This window comes from Strix uralensis, chromosome 24, assembly GCF_047716275.1.
Source record: "Strix uralensis isolate ZFMK-TIS-50842 chromosome 24, bStrUra1, whole genome shotgun sequence".
NCBI lineage: Eukaryota > Metazoa > Chordata > Aves > Strigiformes > Strigidae > Strix > Strix uralensis.
Genome location: NC_133995.1, coordinates 3880630 through 3894065, shown reverse-complemented (window position 1 = coordinate 3894065; position 13436 = coordinate 3880630). Strand labels below are relative to the sequence as shown.

Here is a 13436-nt window from a genome sequence, read left to right as displayed (position 1 = left end):
GGCGGCGGGTCAGAATCGCAGGGCGCTCAGCGGCCGCGGCCTCGCCTATCTGATCGACTCATCCCGCCCGCCGCCGGCCGCCGCACACCGCCCGCGGGCTTCGCGGCGCCATTTTTCTCACCTCGGCCCAGCCCGGCCCGGCCGATCGAATAAGATCAACGTGTAGGGGAAAGGGGGGGGCTGGCGCGCCCACGCACACCCGCCTCGCGCGCCCACGCACACCCGCACGCACACGGCCTTGCACGCCCCTCGCACGCGCCTCACGCCCGCACCACCCACCCGCCCGCGCCGCCGCCGCCCCCTGCCCGCCCGCGCGCGCTCCGCGCCGCCATTTTATAGCGCTGCCGCGCGGGGGACGACGGGAAGGGGCGGGGCGGGACACGGCGGGCGGCAGCGGCCCCTGGCGGCGGGAGGGCGGGGCCACGGGGACGGACACACGGACACGGACAGATACACACGGACACACACGTGTACGGACACACACACGGACACACACATGTGTATGGACACACACGTGTACAGACACACGGACACACGGACAGATACACACGGACGGACACACGGACAGATACACACGGACGGACACACGGACAGATACACACGGACAGATACACGGACAGACACACGGACAGATACACACGGACAGACACACGGACAGGGACACACGGACGGACACACGGACAGACACACGGACAGACACACGGACAGACACACGGACAGGGACACACGGACAGATACACGGACAGATACACACGGACAGACACACACGGACAGACACACGGACAGGGACACACGGACGGACACACGGACAGGGACACACGGACAGGGACACACGGACAGACACACGGACAGACACCTACAGGTACACACGGACAGATACACACGGACAGATACACACGGACACACATGTGTACTGACACCTACAGATACACACGGACACACACACAGACACACAGACACACACGGACACACACACGGACACACGTACAGACACACACGGACACACACACGTGTACAGACATCTACAGATACACATGTACAGACACACACGGACACACACGTGTATGGACACACACATGGACACACACATGTGTACGGACACACGGACACATGGACAGATACACATGGACAGACACACACCTACAGATACACACGGACACACGGACACATGGACAGATACACATGGACAGACACACACCTACAGATACACACGGACACACACACATGTACAGATACACATGGACACACGGACAGACACCTACAGGTACACACGGACGGACACACGGACACGGACAGATACACATGGACACACGTGTACGGACACCTACAGATACACATGTACAGATACACACAGACACACACGTGTACAGACACACACAGACACACACGTGTATGGACACACATGTGTACAGACACACACGTGTACAGACACACGGACACATGGACAGATACACATGTACAGATACACATGGACAGACACACACCTACAGATACACACACAGACACATGGACAGACACACACAGACACATACACATGTACAGATACACACACGGACAGATACACACGGACACACACATACAGATACACACCCAGATACACACATGTACACATGTACACAGACGTACATGTACACACACATACACGTACAGATACACATGTACACACCTACAGATACACACCTACACACGTACAGATACACATGTAGACACACACACATACACATACACCCCCACGTAGACACACCCACGTTCACATGTAGATATACATGTCCACACAGATACACACACGTGCAGATATACACGTACACACGTACAGATATACCCACATGCACCCATGCACAGATATACACACGCACACGCAGACACACCCCCGTACAGACATACACATATACACACGTACAGATATACACCCCCGTGTACACACTCCCATACACACATGTGCACACACATGATAAATACCCACATACACATACGTGTTATAGACATGTACACACCCACGTACATATACACACATACACACACCTACACACCCACACACACATATATACACGCATACTCTCCATGTATGCACATATACACACGTACACACCCACATACACCCCCCGTACACATATATACACACTCACATACACACACATGTACACCCCGTACACATATACCCACACGTACACACTCACATACACACACGTGTACACCCCCACACACATATATACACACAGACACACTCACATACACACACGTACACACCCCCATACACACATACACACACACACACACGTGTGCATGCCCCCACACACACTTGTGCCCCGGGAGCGAGTGTGTGTGTTTACCCTGCGCGCTCACGCTGTGCACGTGTGTCCCACAGCCTTGCTTTGCACACTTGCCCCCCTCTCCGGGTGTGCACAGGCAGGCGTGTGAGCGTGCCCAGCCTCACACGCGTGTGCACACAGCGCACCTCAGCCTTACACCAGCACCCCCAGGCAGGCGTGCGCGGCCTCGCACCCCCCCCCCCCGCCCCTCCCCGCAGAGGCGGGTGCTGTGCACACCTTGCACACTCACCCCGGGTGTGCACCGCCCCTGCGCCCCTCACTGACCCGCTGAACCACGGTCGGCCCCGTGGGGCGGGAGGAGCCGGCCCTGGAGCCCCCCACCCCATGGAACCCCCCACCCCACGGCAGCCCCTCACCCCACGGGAACCCCTCACCCCACGGGAACCCCTACTCCACAGCACCCTCCACCCCATGGAACCCCCCACTCCACAGCACCCCCCACCCCACGGCAGCCCCCACCCCATGGAACCCCCAACCCCACGGGAACCCCCCACCCCACGGCACCCCCGCACCCCACGGCAGCCCCCCCCACTACAGAACCCCCCCCCCTCACCCCCCAGAACCCCTTAACCCACAGAACTCCCCGACACCATGGAACCCCCCCATGCCACGGAGCCCCTCACCCCCCAGCAGCCCCCCCAGGAAGGGAGCCATCGCTGCCCACAGGGGCACCCCCACTTTATTTGCACATCGCGGTCCAGCGTTCGCAAACCTGGGGGGGGGGGGGGGGGGGTACAAACCCCACAGCTACAGTGGGGAGGAGACCCCCGCCGAGGCACCCCAGGGGAGCAGGGAAATCCCACTGGTGAGGGGGGGCCCTGCTTGGCCCCCCCCCAGTCCCCGCAGCGGGGGGGCCACAGTCCCGGCAGGGCACGAGATGGATTTTCCCTCTCGCCCCCCCGGGAATTCCCTTTCCAACCGCTTCAAGGCTGCCCGGCCCCGCCGAGGGGGACGAGGCGGGTTTAAACCGGGTTTAAGCCGGGTTCAAGCCGGGTTTAAGCCGGGTGCCGGGCCATGGCGGCTCCTCGGGGGGGTGCCAGGCCGGCGGCGGGGCGGACGACGTCGGTACCGGGGTCTCTGGTCGTGGGGTCCCCGCGGGGTCACTTCACCACCAGGACGTAGAACGCCATGAGGACGCAGGACACGGCCACGGCCACGTGCAGGCGGGTGCCGATGACGGCAGCTGCGGGGTCAGGGGGTGAGGCGGGGGGGGGCGACACCCCCGGGGGTGTCCCCGTCCCGGAGCCCGAGGTCCCCCCCGACTCACCCTTGTAGAAGACGCCCCAGACGCCGCGTTTCTCGGAGAGCAGCCAGGCCTTGAGGCGCGGCACCTTCCGCAGGTACGCGCAGGTGCAGACCAGGAGCAGCCCGAACACCAGCAGCCCGTCCAGCGAGTACACTGCGGGGAGCTCAGTGGGGCACCCCGGGGGGACCCCGGCCCCCCGGCTGCCCCCCAGCAGGCCCTCGGCGTCCCAGCTCCTCACCCAAGGGGGACCCAGAACCTCTCAGTTCCCCCCCCACCTCTGCAAAGGGACACAGACCCCCCAGTTTCCCACACTAAGGGGACCCCACCCTCCGAGCTCCCCCCCAAGGGGGACCCAGACCCCCCAGCTGCCCCCCAACTCTGCCCCCTCCCAGAAGAGGGACCCAGGCCCCCCAGCTGCCCCCCAACAGAACCCAGGCCTCCCAGCTCCGCACTCCCCCCCCAAAAAGGGGGACTCAGGCCCCTCAGCTTCACCCCCCCAAAGAACTCCAACCTCCGAGCTCCCCCCCCAAGGGGGACCCAGACCCCCCCAGTTCCCCCCCCCCCCACCTCTGCAAAGGGACACAGACCCCCCAGTTTCCCACACTAAGGGGACCCCAGCCTCCGAGCTCCCCCCCAAGGGGGACCCAGACCCTCCAGCTGCCCCCCAACTCTGCCCCCTCCCAAAAGGGGAACTCAGGCCCCCCAGCTGCCCCCCAACAGAACCCAGGCCCCTCAGCTCCATGCCCCCCAAAAAGGGGGACTCAGACCCCTCAGCTCTGCCCCCACAAAGGACTCCCACCTCTGAGCTCCCCCCCAAGGGGGACCCAGACCCCCCAGTTCCCCCCCCACCTCTGCAAAGGGACACAGACCCCCCAGTTTCCCACACTAAGGGGACCCCAGCCTCTGAGCTCCCCCCCAAGGGGGACCCAGGCCCTCCAGCTGCCCCCCAACAGAACCCAGGCCCCTCAGCTCCATCCCCCCCAAAAGGGGCACTCAGGCCCCTCAGCTCCGCCCCCCCAAAGAACTCCAACCTCTGAGCTCCCCCCCCAAGGGGGACCCAGACCCCCCAGTTTCCCCCACTAAGGGGACCCCAGCCTCCGAGCTCCCCCCCCCAGGGGTACCCAGACCTCCCAGCTGTCCCCCAAAGGAACCCCAGCCCCCCAACTCCGTCCCCCCAAGGAGAACCAAGACCTCCGAGCTACCCCCCCCCCCAAGTGGCCCCCAGGCCCCCCAGCTGCCCCACCAACGGGACCCCTCAGCTCCCCCCCCCCCAAAAGGGGGACTCAGGCCCCTCAGCTCCGCCCCACCAAGGCCTCCGAGTTACCCCCCACCCAAGGAGGGCCCAATCCCCCCCCAGCTCCCCCCTCAACGGGACCCAGGGCCCCCCATTCCCCCCGCCATGGGGAACCGAGCCCTCCCCCCTCCCCCCCCAAGTGACTGGTCACCCCCTCCTCGCCCCGGGAGACCGTGAAGTGTTCAAGCAGCCGTGTCCCCCCGCCCCGTGGCTCCCCGGTGTGTCCCCGCGGGGCCGGGCCGGGCCGCCCCTCACCGTTGGTCATGGCGGCGGCGGGGCCCCCCCCGGCGCTCCCGGGCCCGGCGGCGCTGCGCATGCGCGGGGCCGCCCCCCCACCCGGCCAACGCGACACCGGAAGCCGCAGGCGCGGCCAGTCGCGTGCCGATGGCGCCAGGCGCGATCAGCCGAACGCCGAGCCAGGCGGGGATATCGCTCCGGCCTGCGGAACAGGCGGCCTCAATCGAGCGCCTATTGTCAGAGCGGGGGAGGGCGGGGGGGGCGCAATACCAGTATCGCCCAGTATTCGCCCCAGCGCGCCCGAGCGCCCCTAACGCCCAGTATGCCCAAAAACTACCAGTGTGCTCGCCCCTCTGCACCCAGTCCCCACCCCAGTTCCCCAGTCCTCCCAGTAACCCCTGAGTGCAGCCAGTGCCCATCTCGCTCCCCAGTCACTCCCAGTCCTCCCAGCAAAACCAGTCCCCAGCCCAGCTCTTCCAGTAACTGCCAGTCCCCCAGTAATCCAGGCTCACCGGTAACCCCCAGTGCCCACAGTATCCCAGTCCGTCCAGTAGCTCCATGTCCCACCCAGTCCCCATCCCAGTCCCCCCATAAGCCACCTCCTAAATGACCCACAGTGCACCCAGTAACTCCCAGCACCCCTCCTTCATCCCCAGTGCACCCAGTCCCCAACCCAGTATCCCAAATAACCCCCAGCAACCCCCATAATCCAGCGAGACCGGTGCCCCCAACAGACCCCAGTGCCCCCAGTGAGACCAGTGCCCCCAGCAGACCCCAGTGCTCCCAGTACACCCCAGTGCCCCCAACAGACCCCAGTGCCCCCAGTACACCCCAGTGCTCCCAGTGAGCCCAGTGCCTCCAGCAGACGCCAATGTGCCCAGCAGACCCCAGTGCCCCCAGTGAGCCCAGTGCCCCCAACAGACCCCAGTGCCCCCAGTGGGCCCAGTGCCCCCAGCAGTCCCCAGTGCCTCCAGCAGACCCCAGTGCCCCCAGTAGACCCCAGTGCCCCCAGTGGGTCCAGTGCCTCCAGCAGACCCCAGTGCCCCCAGTACACCCCAGTGTCCCCAACAGACCCCAATGTGCCCAGCAGACCCCAGTGCCCCCAGTGAGCCCAGTGCCCCCAACAGACCCCAGTGCCCCCAGTGGGCCCAGTGCCCCCAGCAGTCCCCAGTGCCTCCAGCAGACCCCAGTGCCCCCAGTAGACCCCAGTGCCCCCAGTGGGCCCAGTGCCTCCAGCAGACCCCAGTGCCCCCAGTACACCCCAGTGTCCCCAACAGACCCCAGTGCCCCCAGTACACCCCAGTGCCCCCAACAGACCCCAGTGCCCCCAGCAGACCCCAGTGCCCCCAGTACACCCCAGTGCCCCCAACAGACCTCAGTGCCCCCAGTACACCCCAGTGCCCCCAGTGGGCCCAGTGCCTCCAGCAGACCCCAGTGCCCCCAGCAGACCCCAGTGTGCCCAGTGGGACCAGTGTCCCCAGTAGCAGCAGCAGGTGTGGTGCCGCCAGCCCTGCACAGGACACGTGTCACCGTCCCCTCAGCCCCGTCAGGGCTAATCCCGGGGCTTAATGGCTTTTGCTGATAGGAGTGGGGCCACCGCCACCGTCACGGTCACGGGTGGAGCACACGGGGGGATCCGCCGGGCTCGGTGAAGCCAGCACCCGGCCCGCGTTTCCTGCGTCCCCAGGCCCCCAGGGCGCGGGGACAAGGACCACCAGCATCGGGGACATGGGGCTGCTGCAGAGCAAGAGGGTGAGTGGTGGCAGCTGACTGGGATGCCCAGGGGACAGGAACACCCCCGAGCCCTGGGCTGGGCCCCCCATCTCCCGCGCTGGGAGTGGGAGGGGACAACAGAGGCCACCCCGAGACACGTCCCCAGGGCAAATGTCTGGCTGTCCCCCTGCTACCCCTGGCATTAAGCCTGGGGACCCCTTGCCATCCTTAGGTTCCAGAGTTAACGTGGAGAATGTCCATTCTCCTCTCCCTCCCTTGCAGCCACCCACCACAGCCAGCCCTGAGCTCCCAAGGGGGATCAACACCGGGGGGTGACTCAGTCCCCAGGGGTGACAGCCATGGAGGGACGGAGGAAGTTCAGCCCCACAGAACCCATGGCTGTGCCCCCTCCTGTGCCAGGGGGATGGGGGTGACGAACACGGACCTGGCGGTGTCCCCAGCCGTGTGTCCAGCCCGGGGAGGACCCACAGCCAGGGACCTGCTGAGTGTCCCTCTCTGACCCCACCCTTTGCCTTTGCCAGGGTGACAACAAAGCCCCGAGGAGCCGCGCGGTGCCGGGTGGGTGCTGCCGGGGCTGGGGCACGGGGCCGGGGCTGTGGGGACTGGGGGAACGGGGACCCTGTGGGCCATGGGGACCCCAGGGGTGATGGGCACCCAATGGGTGGTGGGGACCCCAAGGGATAATGAGGACCCAAAGGGGTGATGGGGACACTGAGGGATGGTGGGAGAACATGGGGTGGCCTGGGGACAGGGACACTTGGACACAGGGATCGTGGAGGGTGCCACGTGCTGAGGGACAGTGTGTGGGGACCCCGGGCTGTGACACCCCGAGACCCCCAGGCTGGAGGATGTGGGGGCTGGTGTCCAGGATCTCACCCTGCGCTGGCATGTGGTTTTGGGTGAGGGACCCAGGCAGGGTCACCCCACCCCCTGGTGACCCTGTCCCAGGTTGTCCCATCCCTCATGGTGACCCCACACCCCAATGACCGTGTCCCCAGTGACCCTCTCCCACTGGTGACCAGAGCCCTCCTGGTGACCCATCCCCTGGTGACCCCATCCCCTGGTGACCCATCCCCTGGTGACCCCCACCACCCCTCCAGAGGGTGACAAGAGCAATGTCCTCTCCCCGGACGTGGCCACCGATGGCCACGAGGGCCTCATCCAGCCCAGGAAGGTGCCAAACCCAATGCGGGAGTCTCGGAGCCACCGGGAGCTGCACCGGGAGCTGCTCTTCAGCCACAGCAGGTGAGTGGGGATGGGACCCAGGGCGTGGGGATGGGATGGTCCCCAGCTGGGTGGCCAGGTGGAGGTGGCCCTGTTGAAGTCTGTCTGTCCGTCCCCGCAGGGGGATCCTGCCCCGGCACAGGGCCGAGCTCCCGCGGGTGCTGGAGAGCCGGCGGCTGAGGAAGCTGAGGGAGGAGCTGCGGGCACCCCCCTCCGACCTGGAGCAGCAGCTGAGGAAACGCCACCAGAGGCTTGAGGAGGTCTGTGCCATCCCTCTGTCCCTGTCGGTCTGTCCCAGCCCTCCATCCTTATGTCCAGCCCAGCCCTCCTGCCTTCACTTCACTTCACCATCCACCCATCCATCCATCCATCCATCCTCCATCCATCCATCCACCCATCCATCCATCCATCCATCCACCCACCCATCCTCCATCCATCCATCCTCCATCCATCCACCCACCCATCCTCCATCCATCCATCCTCCATCCATCCATCCACCCATCCATCCATCCATCCATCCACCCACCCATCCTCCATCCATCCATCCTCCATCCATCCATCCTCCATCCATCCATCCATCCTCCATCCACCCCCCCACCCATCCATCCATCCTCCATCCACCCATCCATCCATCCATCCGTCCATCCATCCTCCATCCATCCTCCATCCATCCATCCACCCATCCATCCATCCATCCACCCCCCCACCCATCCATCCATCCTCCATCCATCCTCCATCCATCCATCCATCCATCCATCCATCCTCCATCCACCCCCCCACCCATCCATCCATCCATCCATCCATCCTCCATCCATCCTCCATCCACCCATCCATCCATCCTCCATCCACCCACCCAACCCCCCTTCAGCCCCATCCATTCCTCATTGCCCCACAGATCTGGGGGTGGCCACAGGAGGCCACACCACGGGGACAGTTGGGAGAGGCCAGGTCATGAGGACAGTTGGGTGGTGGAATGGCCAGGGGATGCTGGACCTGGGGGGTGGCCGAGGGAGGGACGATTCAAGGGTGGTCAGGCCATGGGGACGGGTGATGGAGCCTGGGCTGATGGGACACCCAGGTCAGGAGATGGCCGGGTCATGGGGACAGCTGAGGGGACCCAGACCGGGACCCACCACACCCCTCCCGGGCCCCACCTGCCACAGCACGAGCGGGAGGCGGCGGCACGGCCGGACCCGGACCCTCGCCCCGAGTTCCTGCTGGTGCGGGACAGCCTGAGGAAGATGAAGCTGGCGGAGCCGGGCGCCCGGCAGACGTGAGCAGGAGCCCGGGGTGGGGGGGGGCTGCTCCCCCAGGACCCCCACGGCAGCACAGCGGGCTCCCCCCGTCCCCGGCACATCCCGGCGCTGGGAACGGCGCCCGGCGCTGTCATTCTGGGAGAGCTCGTGGTCGGGGACAGCCGCGGGTACCCGCGTCCCCAGAGCCGTGAGAACCAACGTGCCAAGGCCTGGAATGAGCTGGCAGAGCCAGGGCAGCGCCGGGGGCGGCGCGGGCACGTGGCGGGCAACGGTCTCACCCCAACCTGCACCTGCTCGGCTCTCTCTGAAAAAAAAAAACACCAAGAAAATAAAAGTTTTCATCTGGTTTTCTTGATGCAAATGTGCCAGGGACAGGGACAGGGATGGGGACAGCAGTGGGGTGGCATTGGCTTGGGCTGACTGTGCGGTGGGGACGGAGGGCGGCCGCGGTGGGGGCGTTGCGGGGTGGGTTGGTGGCCAGTGGCTCGGGTCAGTGGTGGCCCCACCAGCCCAGGTGCAGGTTGGTGTCCACCCGAGGCCTTTAGCCGTGACCTGGTGGCGTGGAGCCTTCTTCCACCCCCCAGTCTTCCTCTCCCCCCTCCTTTTTTGGGGGTTTCTTTCTTTTTTTTTTTTCTGTTTCCAAAATTAGACACGCTTTACCTCCTGCCCCTTCCACCCCGCAGCCCTTGCCCCGTTGGAAAGGAAGTGCGAGGTGCTGTTTTTGAGCAGATCTCAGATCAACAACCCAACCGCTGGGTGCGGCGAGCACCGCCCCGGGCACCGGGGAGGGCACCCGGCCACCGCCATGGCTCCCGAGGAGCTCGCTGGCTCGGCCGACTACGATTACCCACCGGTGACCAACGGGACGGGGAACCGGGAGGTCTCCTCCAGGTGGGAGGTCTTCTTCACCACTGTCTTCATCCCCATCCTCTACTCCTTCATCTTCCTCCTCGGCCTCGTGGGGAATCTCTTTGTCATTGTGCGGATGGGCAAGAAGAGCGGGGGCAAGAGGATGGTGGACACCTTTGTGCTGAACCTGGCGGTGGCCGATGTCATCTTCGTCTGCACCCTGCCCTTCTGGGTGGTGGCGGGGGCGCGGGGGAACCGCTGGTCGCTGGGCGAAGGGCTCTGCAAGGTGAGCAGCTACGCCATCGCCGTCAACCGCTGCTCCAGCATCCTCTTCCTCACCGCCCTCAGCGTGGAGCGCTACCTGGTCATCAGGAAGGTGCTGGACACCAAGATGGTGGGTTCCCAGAGGCACATCCACGTCACCTGCGGCATCATCTGGACCGTGTCCCTCCTCCTGGGTGCCCCGTCCCTGGTGTACCGGCGGCTGGATGGGGACGACTGCTGGGATGAGGATGGAGAGGACTTCAGCCTGGCCATGGTCTTCCTCACCTTCCTCCTGCCCTTGGGGGTCATCTCCTTCTGCTACTGCTCCATCTACTGCCGGCTCCAGCGGCACGTCCGGCTGGGCAGGGGTGTCCGGCGTTCCCACCGCGCCATCGTCACCATCGTGGCAGCCTTCCTCTGCTCCTGGTTGCCCCTCAACGCCTGCAAGGTTCTGCTCTTCTTCCTCGCCAAGGGGACGCTGGTCCTGTCCCAGGGGCAGGAGGTGGCCCTGAGGTGGGTGGTGGCCGGCAGCACCTGCCTGGCCTTCGTTAACAGCTGCGTCAACCCCCTCGTCTACGCCCTGATGGACGGACGCTGCCGTCCCCGATGTCCCTTCGGTCCCTGCGCAACGGGGACGGGTCCCGCCGTGGCCGCCCCCTCCTCCACCACTGACTCCAGCCTCTTCGGTGGCCGGATCTGGACTAAGACCCCCCCCGGCCCCCGGCGCAGGAGCGGGACCGAGCTCCGGCCAGCACCGGGGGTGAGTCCCCCCCTCTCCTCCTCCTCCGCGTCCCCGGGTGCCACCGCTGTCCCCGCTGTCCCACCCGGTCCCCAGCCGTAACCCGGGTCCAACCCGTCCCAGTGCGATTCCCGAGGGAGCTGCTGCCCCGTGCCCTGCCCGCAGCCCCGGCAGGATCCGGCCCCCAGGATACCCCCCTTGCCACCATCCCCCCCCCAACTTTGAGATGCTCTTCAGAAGCACCGACCTGGTTTTAATCGCAATTTAATCCCATTTAATACAAATTTACCCTTATCACTAACGATATATTTTAGTCTTCGAGCTTTCTTTACCACCTGTCGGGGGGCTCGGGGGGGGCTCGGTGCCAGCAGCTCTGCCCGGCGCGGGGGCACACTGAGAAAAAAACCCCTTTTTTTCCCCAAATCTGCCTTTTTTCTCCAAATCCACCCTTTTCCAGCACTGCCAGGGGTTCTTCCCTCCCCTCCTTGTTCCGTTGGGCAAGGGGTGGCCGCAGCAAAGGTGGGGGTGGCCCCCCCCAAAATCATGGAGGAGCTCAGGGACGTCGGGAAGCTGTGGGTGGAGGGGAGGGGGTTGGGGAGTTTGTGGAGGTGCAGGGCACCGCTGCTGCCTGCATTCCTGCCTGCAGCTGCCTGGGATGGCTTTGCTGTCTGCACGCTTGCTGCTCCTCTCCTGCCTGCACCCTGCCTGCACCCTTGGCCTGTGCCTGACCTGTTTGCAGCTTTTCCTGCCTGCCCCCTGCCTGCCCCCTCACCTGTGCCCTGCCCGCACCTCTCCTGCCTGCATCTCACCTGCCTGTACCTCTGCTGTCTGCACGCTTGCTGCTCCTCTCCTGCCTGCACCCCTCGCCTGTACCTCTCCTGCCTGCACCCTGCCTGCACTCTGCACCCTGGCCTGCACCTCTCTTACCTGCACCCTTGCCTGCATCTCTCCTGCCTGCACTCTGCCTGCACCCTGCCCTCTCATCCCCATCCTGGCAGGCTGTGGGACCGTCCCGTGGGGCTGAGACACACTTTCCACCACCTGCCCCGTGCCGGCAGCGCAGGATGTGGCCGACTCGCCTGCGCCAGCCGCCCTGATTCATCTCACCCCTCACCGGTGCCCGCGGCAGCACCGTTCCCACGGCCTGGCCCTGCCCTGGCACAGCCCTGGCACTGCCCTGGCACAGCCCTGGCACAGCACTGGCACTGCCCTGGCACTGTCCTGGCACTGTCCTGGCCCTACCCTGGCCCTGCCGTGGCACAGCCCTGGCCCAGCCCTGGCACTGCCCTGCTCTGCATGTCCCCTCCTGGCTGGGGACAGGGACAGGACAGGCTCCCTCGGCTCCCGTCGGTCCCTGCTCCGGCAAAGGGACGGTGGTGGCAGTGCCAGGGCAGCGCTCGGTTCCTGGCATTTTGGGGACACCAACCCCAGGGAAGATCCCCCGGCCGCGGGCCATGGTGGGGATGGGGACGGTGTCCCTGTGCTTGGCACGGCCCCGCGTGGCACCGGGGGTGGAACCTCCACCCGGCACTGGGCCATGGTGTGCCGGGCTGTGCCGTGCCATGCCAGGCCGTGCTGTGCCATGCTGTGCTGTGCCGTACCATGCCATGCTGTACCGTCCCATGCCGTGCCGTGCTGTGCCAGGTCGTGCCATACTCTTCCACACCACGCTGTGCCTGGTGCCACGCCGTGCCATGCCATGCCGTGTCCAGTTGCGCCATGTCATGCCATGATGTGCCGAGCCACACATGCTGTGCCAAGTTGCACTGTGTTGTGCCACACCACACCACGCCACACTGTCCTGTGTCATATCACACCCTACTATGCCATGCCGTGCCACGCCATGCCATGCCATGCCATACTGTGCCGTGCCACGCCATGCTCTTCCATGCCACACCACACCACACTGTGCCTGGTGCCATGCTGTCAGGTTGCACCCTGTCGTGCCATGATGTGCCGTGCCGTGCCACACCATACCACGCCATACCGTCCCGTGTCATACCATGCCATACCATGCCACGCCACACCATCCCATGTCATATCACGCCCTACTATGCCATACTGTGCCACGCCATGCCATGCCATACTGTGCCATACCGTGCCATGCCATGCTCTTCCATGCCACACCACACCACGCCGCACCACGCTGTGTCTGGTGTCACGCTGTGTCATGTTGCACCATGTCGTGCCATGTTGTGCCACACCACACCATGCCATCCCGTGTCATATCACGCCCTACTATGCCATACCGTGCCACGCCATG

At 65.1% G+C, this 13436-nt stretch overlaps 3 protein-coding genes and 1 non-coding gene across 5 annotated transcripts; 2 read left to right on the top strand and 2 right to left on the bottom strand.

The window, feature by feature from the left end:
• Positions 1 to 4: 4 nt before the first annotated feature.
• Positions 5 to 263, bottom strand: LOC141954486 (small Cajal body-specific RNA 2). Its single transcript, XR_012632195.1, has one exon.
• A 2724-nt stretch (positions 264 to 2987) lies between these two features.
• On the bottom strand, positions 2988 to 5193 carry TMEM167B (transmembrane protein 167B). The gene is made up of 3 exons (XM_074893534.1): positions 5126 to 5193; positions 3598 to 3729; positions 2988 to 3513 (listed from the first exon to the last, which is right to left on the bottom strand). Exons 1-3 carry the CDS (start codon positions 5184 to 5186, stop codon positions 3431 to 3433), a joined length of 276 nt encoding a protein of 91 aa, XP_074749635.1. The 5' UTR covers positions 5187 to 5193; the 3' UTR covers positions 2988 to 3430.
• A 1548-nt stretch (positions 5194 to 6741) lies between these two features.
• Positions 6742 to 9342, top strand: LOC141954353 (protein FAM107B-like). Of its 2 annotated transcripts, none has more exons than XM_074893774.1 (5): positions 6742 to 6859; positions 7363 to 7399; positions 7942 to 8086; positions 8187 to 8325; positions 9229 to 9342. In XM_074893774.1, exons 1-5 carry the CDS (start codon positions 6836 to 6838, stop codon positions 9340 to 9342), a joined length of 459 nt encoding a protein of 152 aa, XP_074749875.1. In that variant the 5' UTR covers positions 6742 to 6835. The 2 variants fall into 2 exon arrangements, with proteins under 2 accessions (XP_074749875.1, XP_074749874.1); XM_074893773.1 differs by having other exon boundaries at positions 8166 to 8325.
• A 357-nt stretch (positions 9343 to 9699) lies between these two features.
• On the top strand, positions 9700 to 11275 carry GPR25 (G protein-coupled receptor 25). The gene has a single exon (XM_074893389.1). The coding sequence runs from the start codon at positions 10127 to 10129 to the stop codon at positions 11273 to 11275; it is 1149 nt and encodes a 382-aa protein (XP_074749490.1). The 5' UTR covers positions 9700 to 10126.
• The last annotated feature ends 2161 nt before the right edge of the window (positions 11276 to 13436 follow it).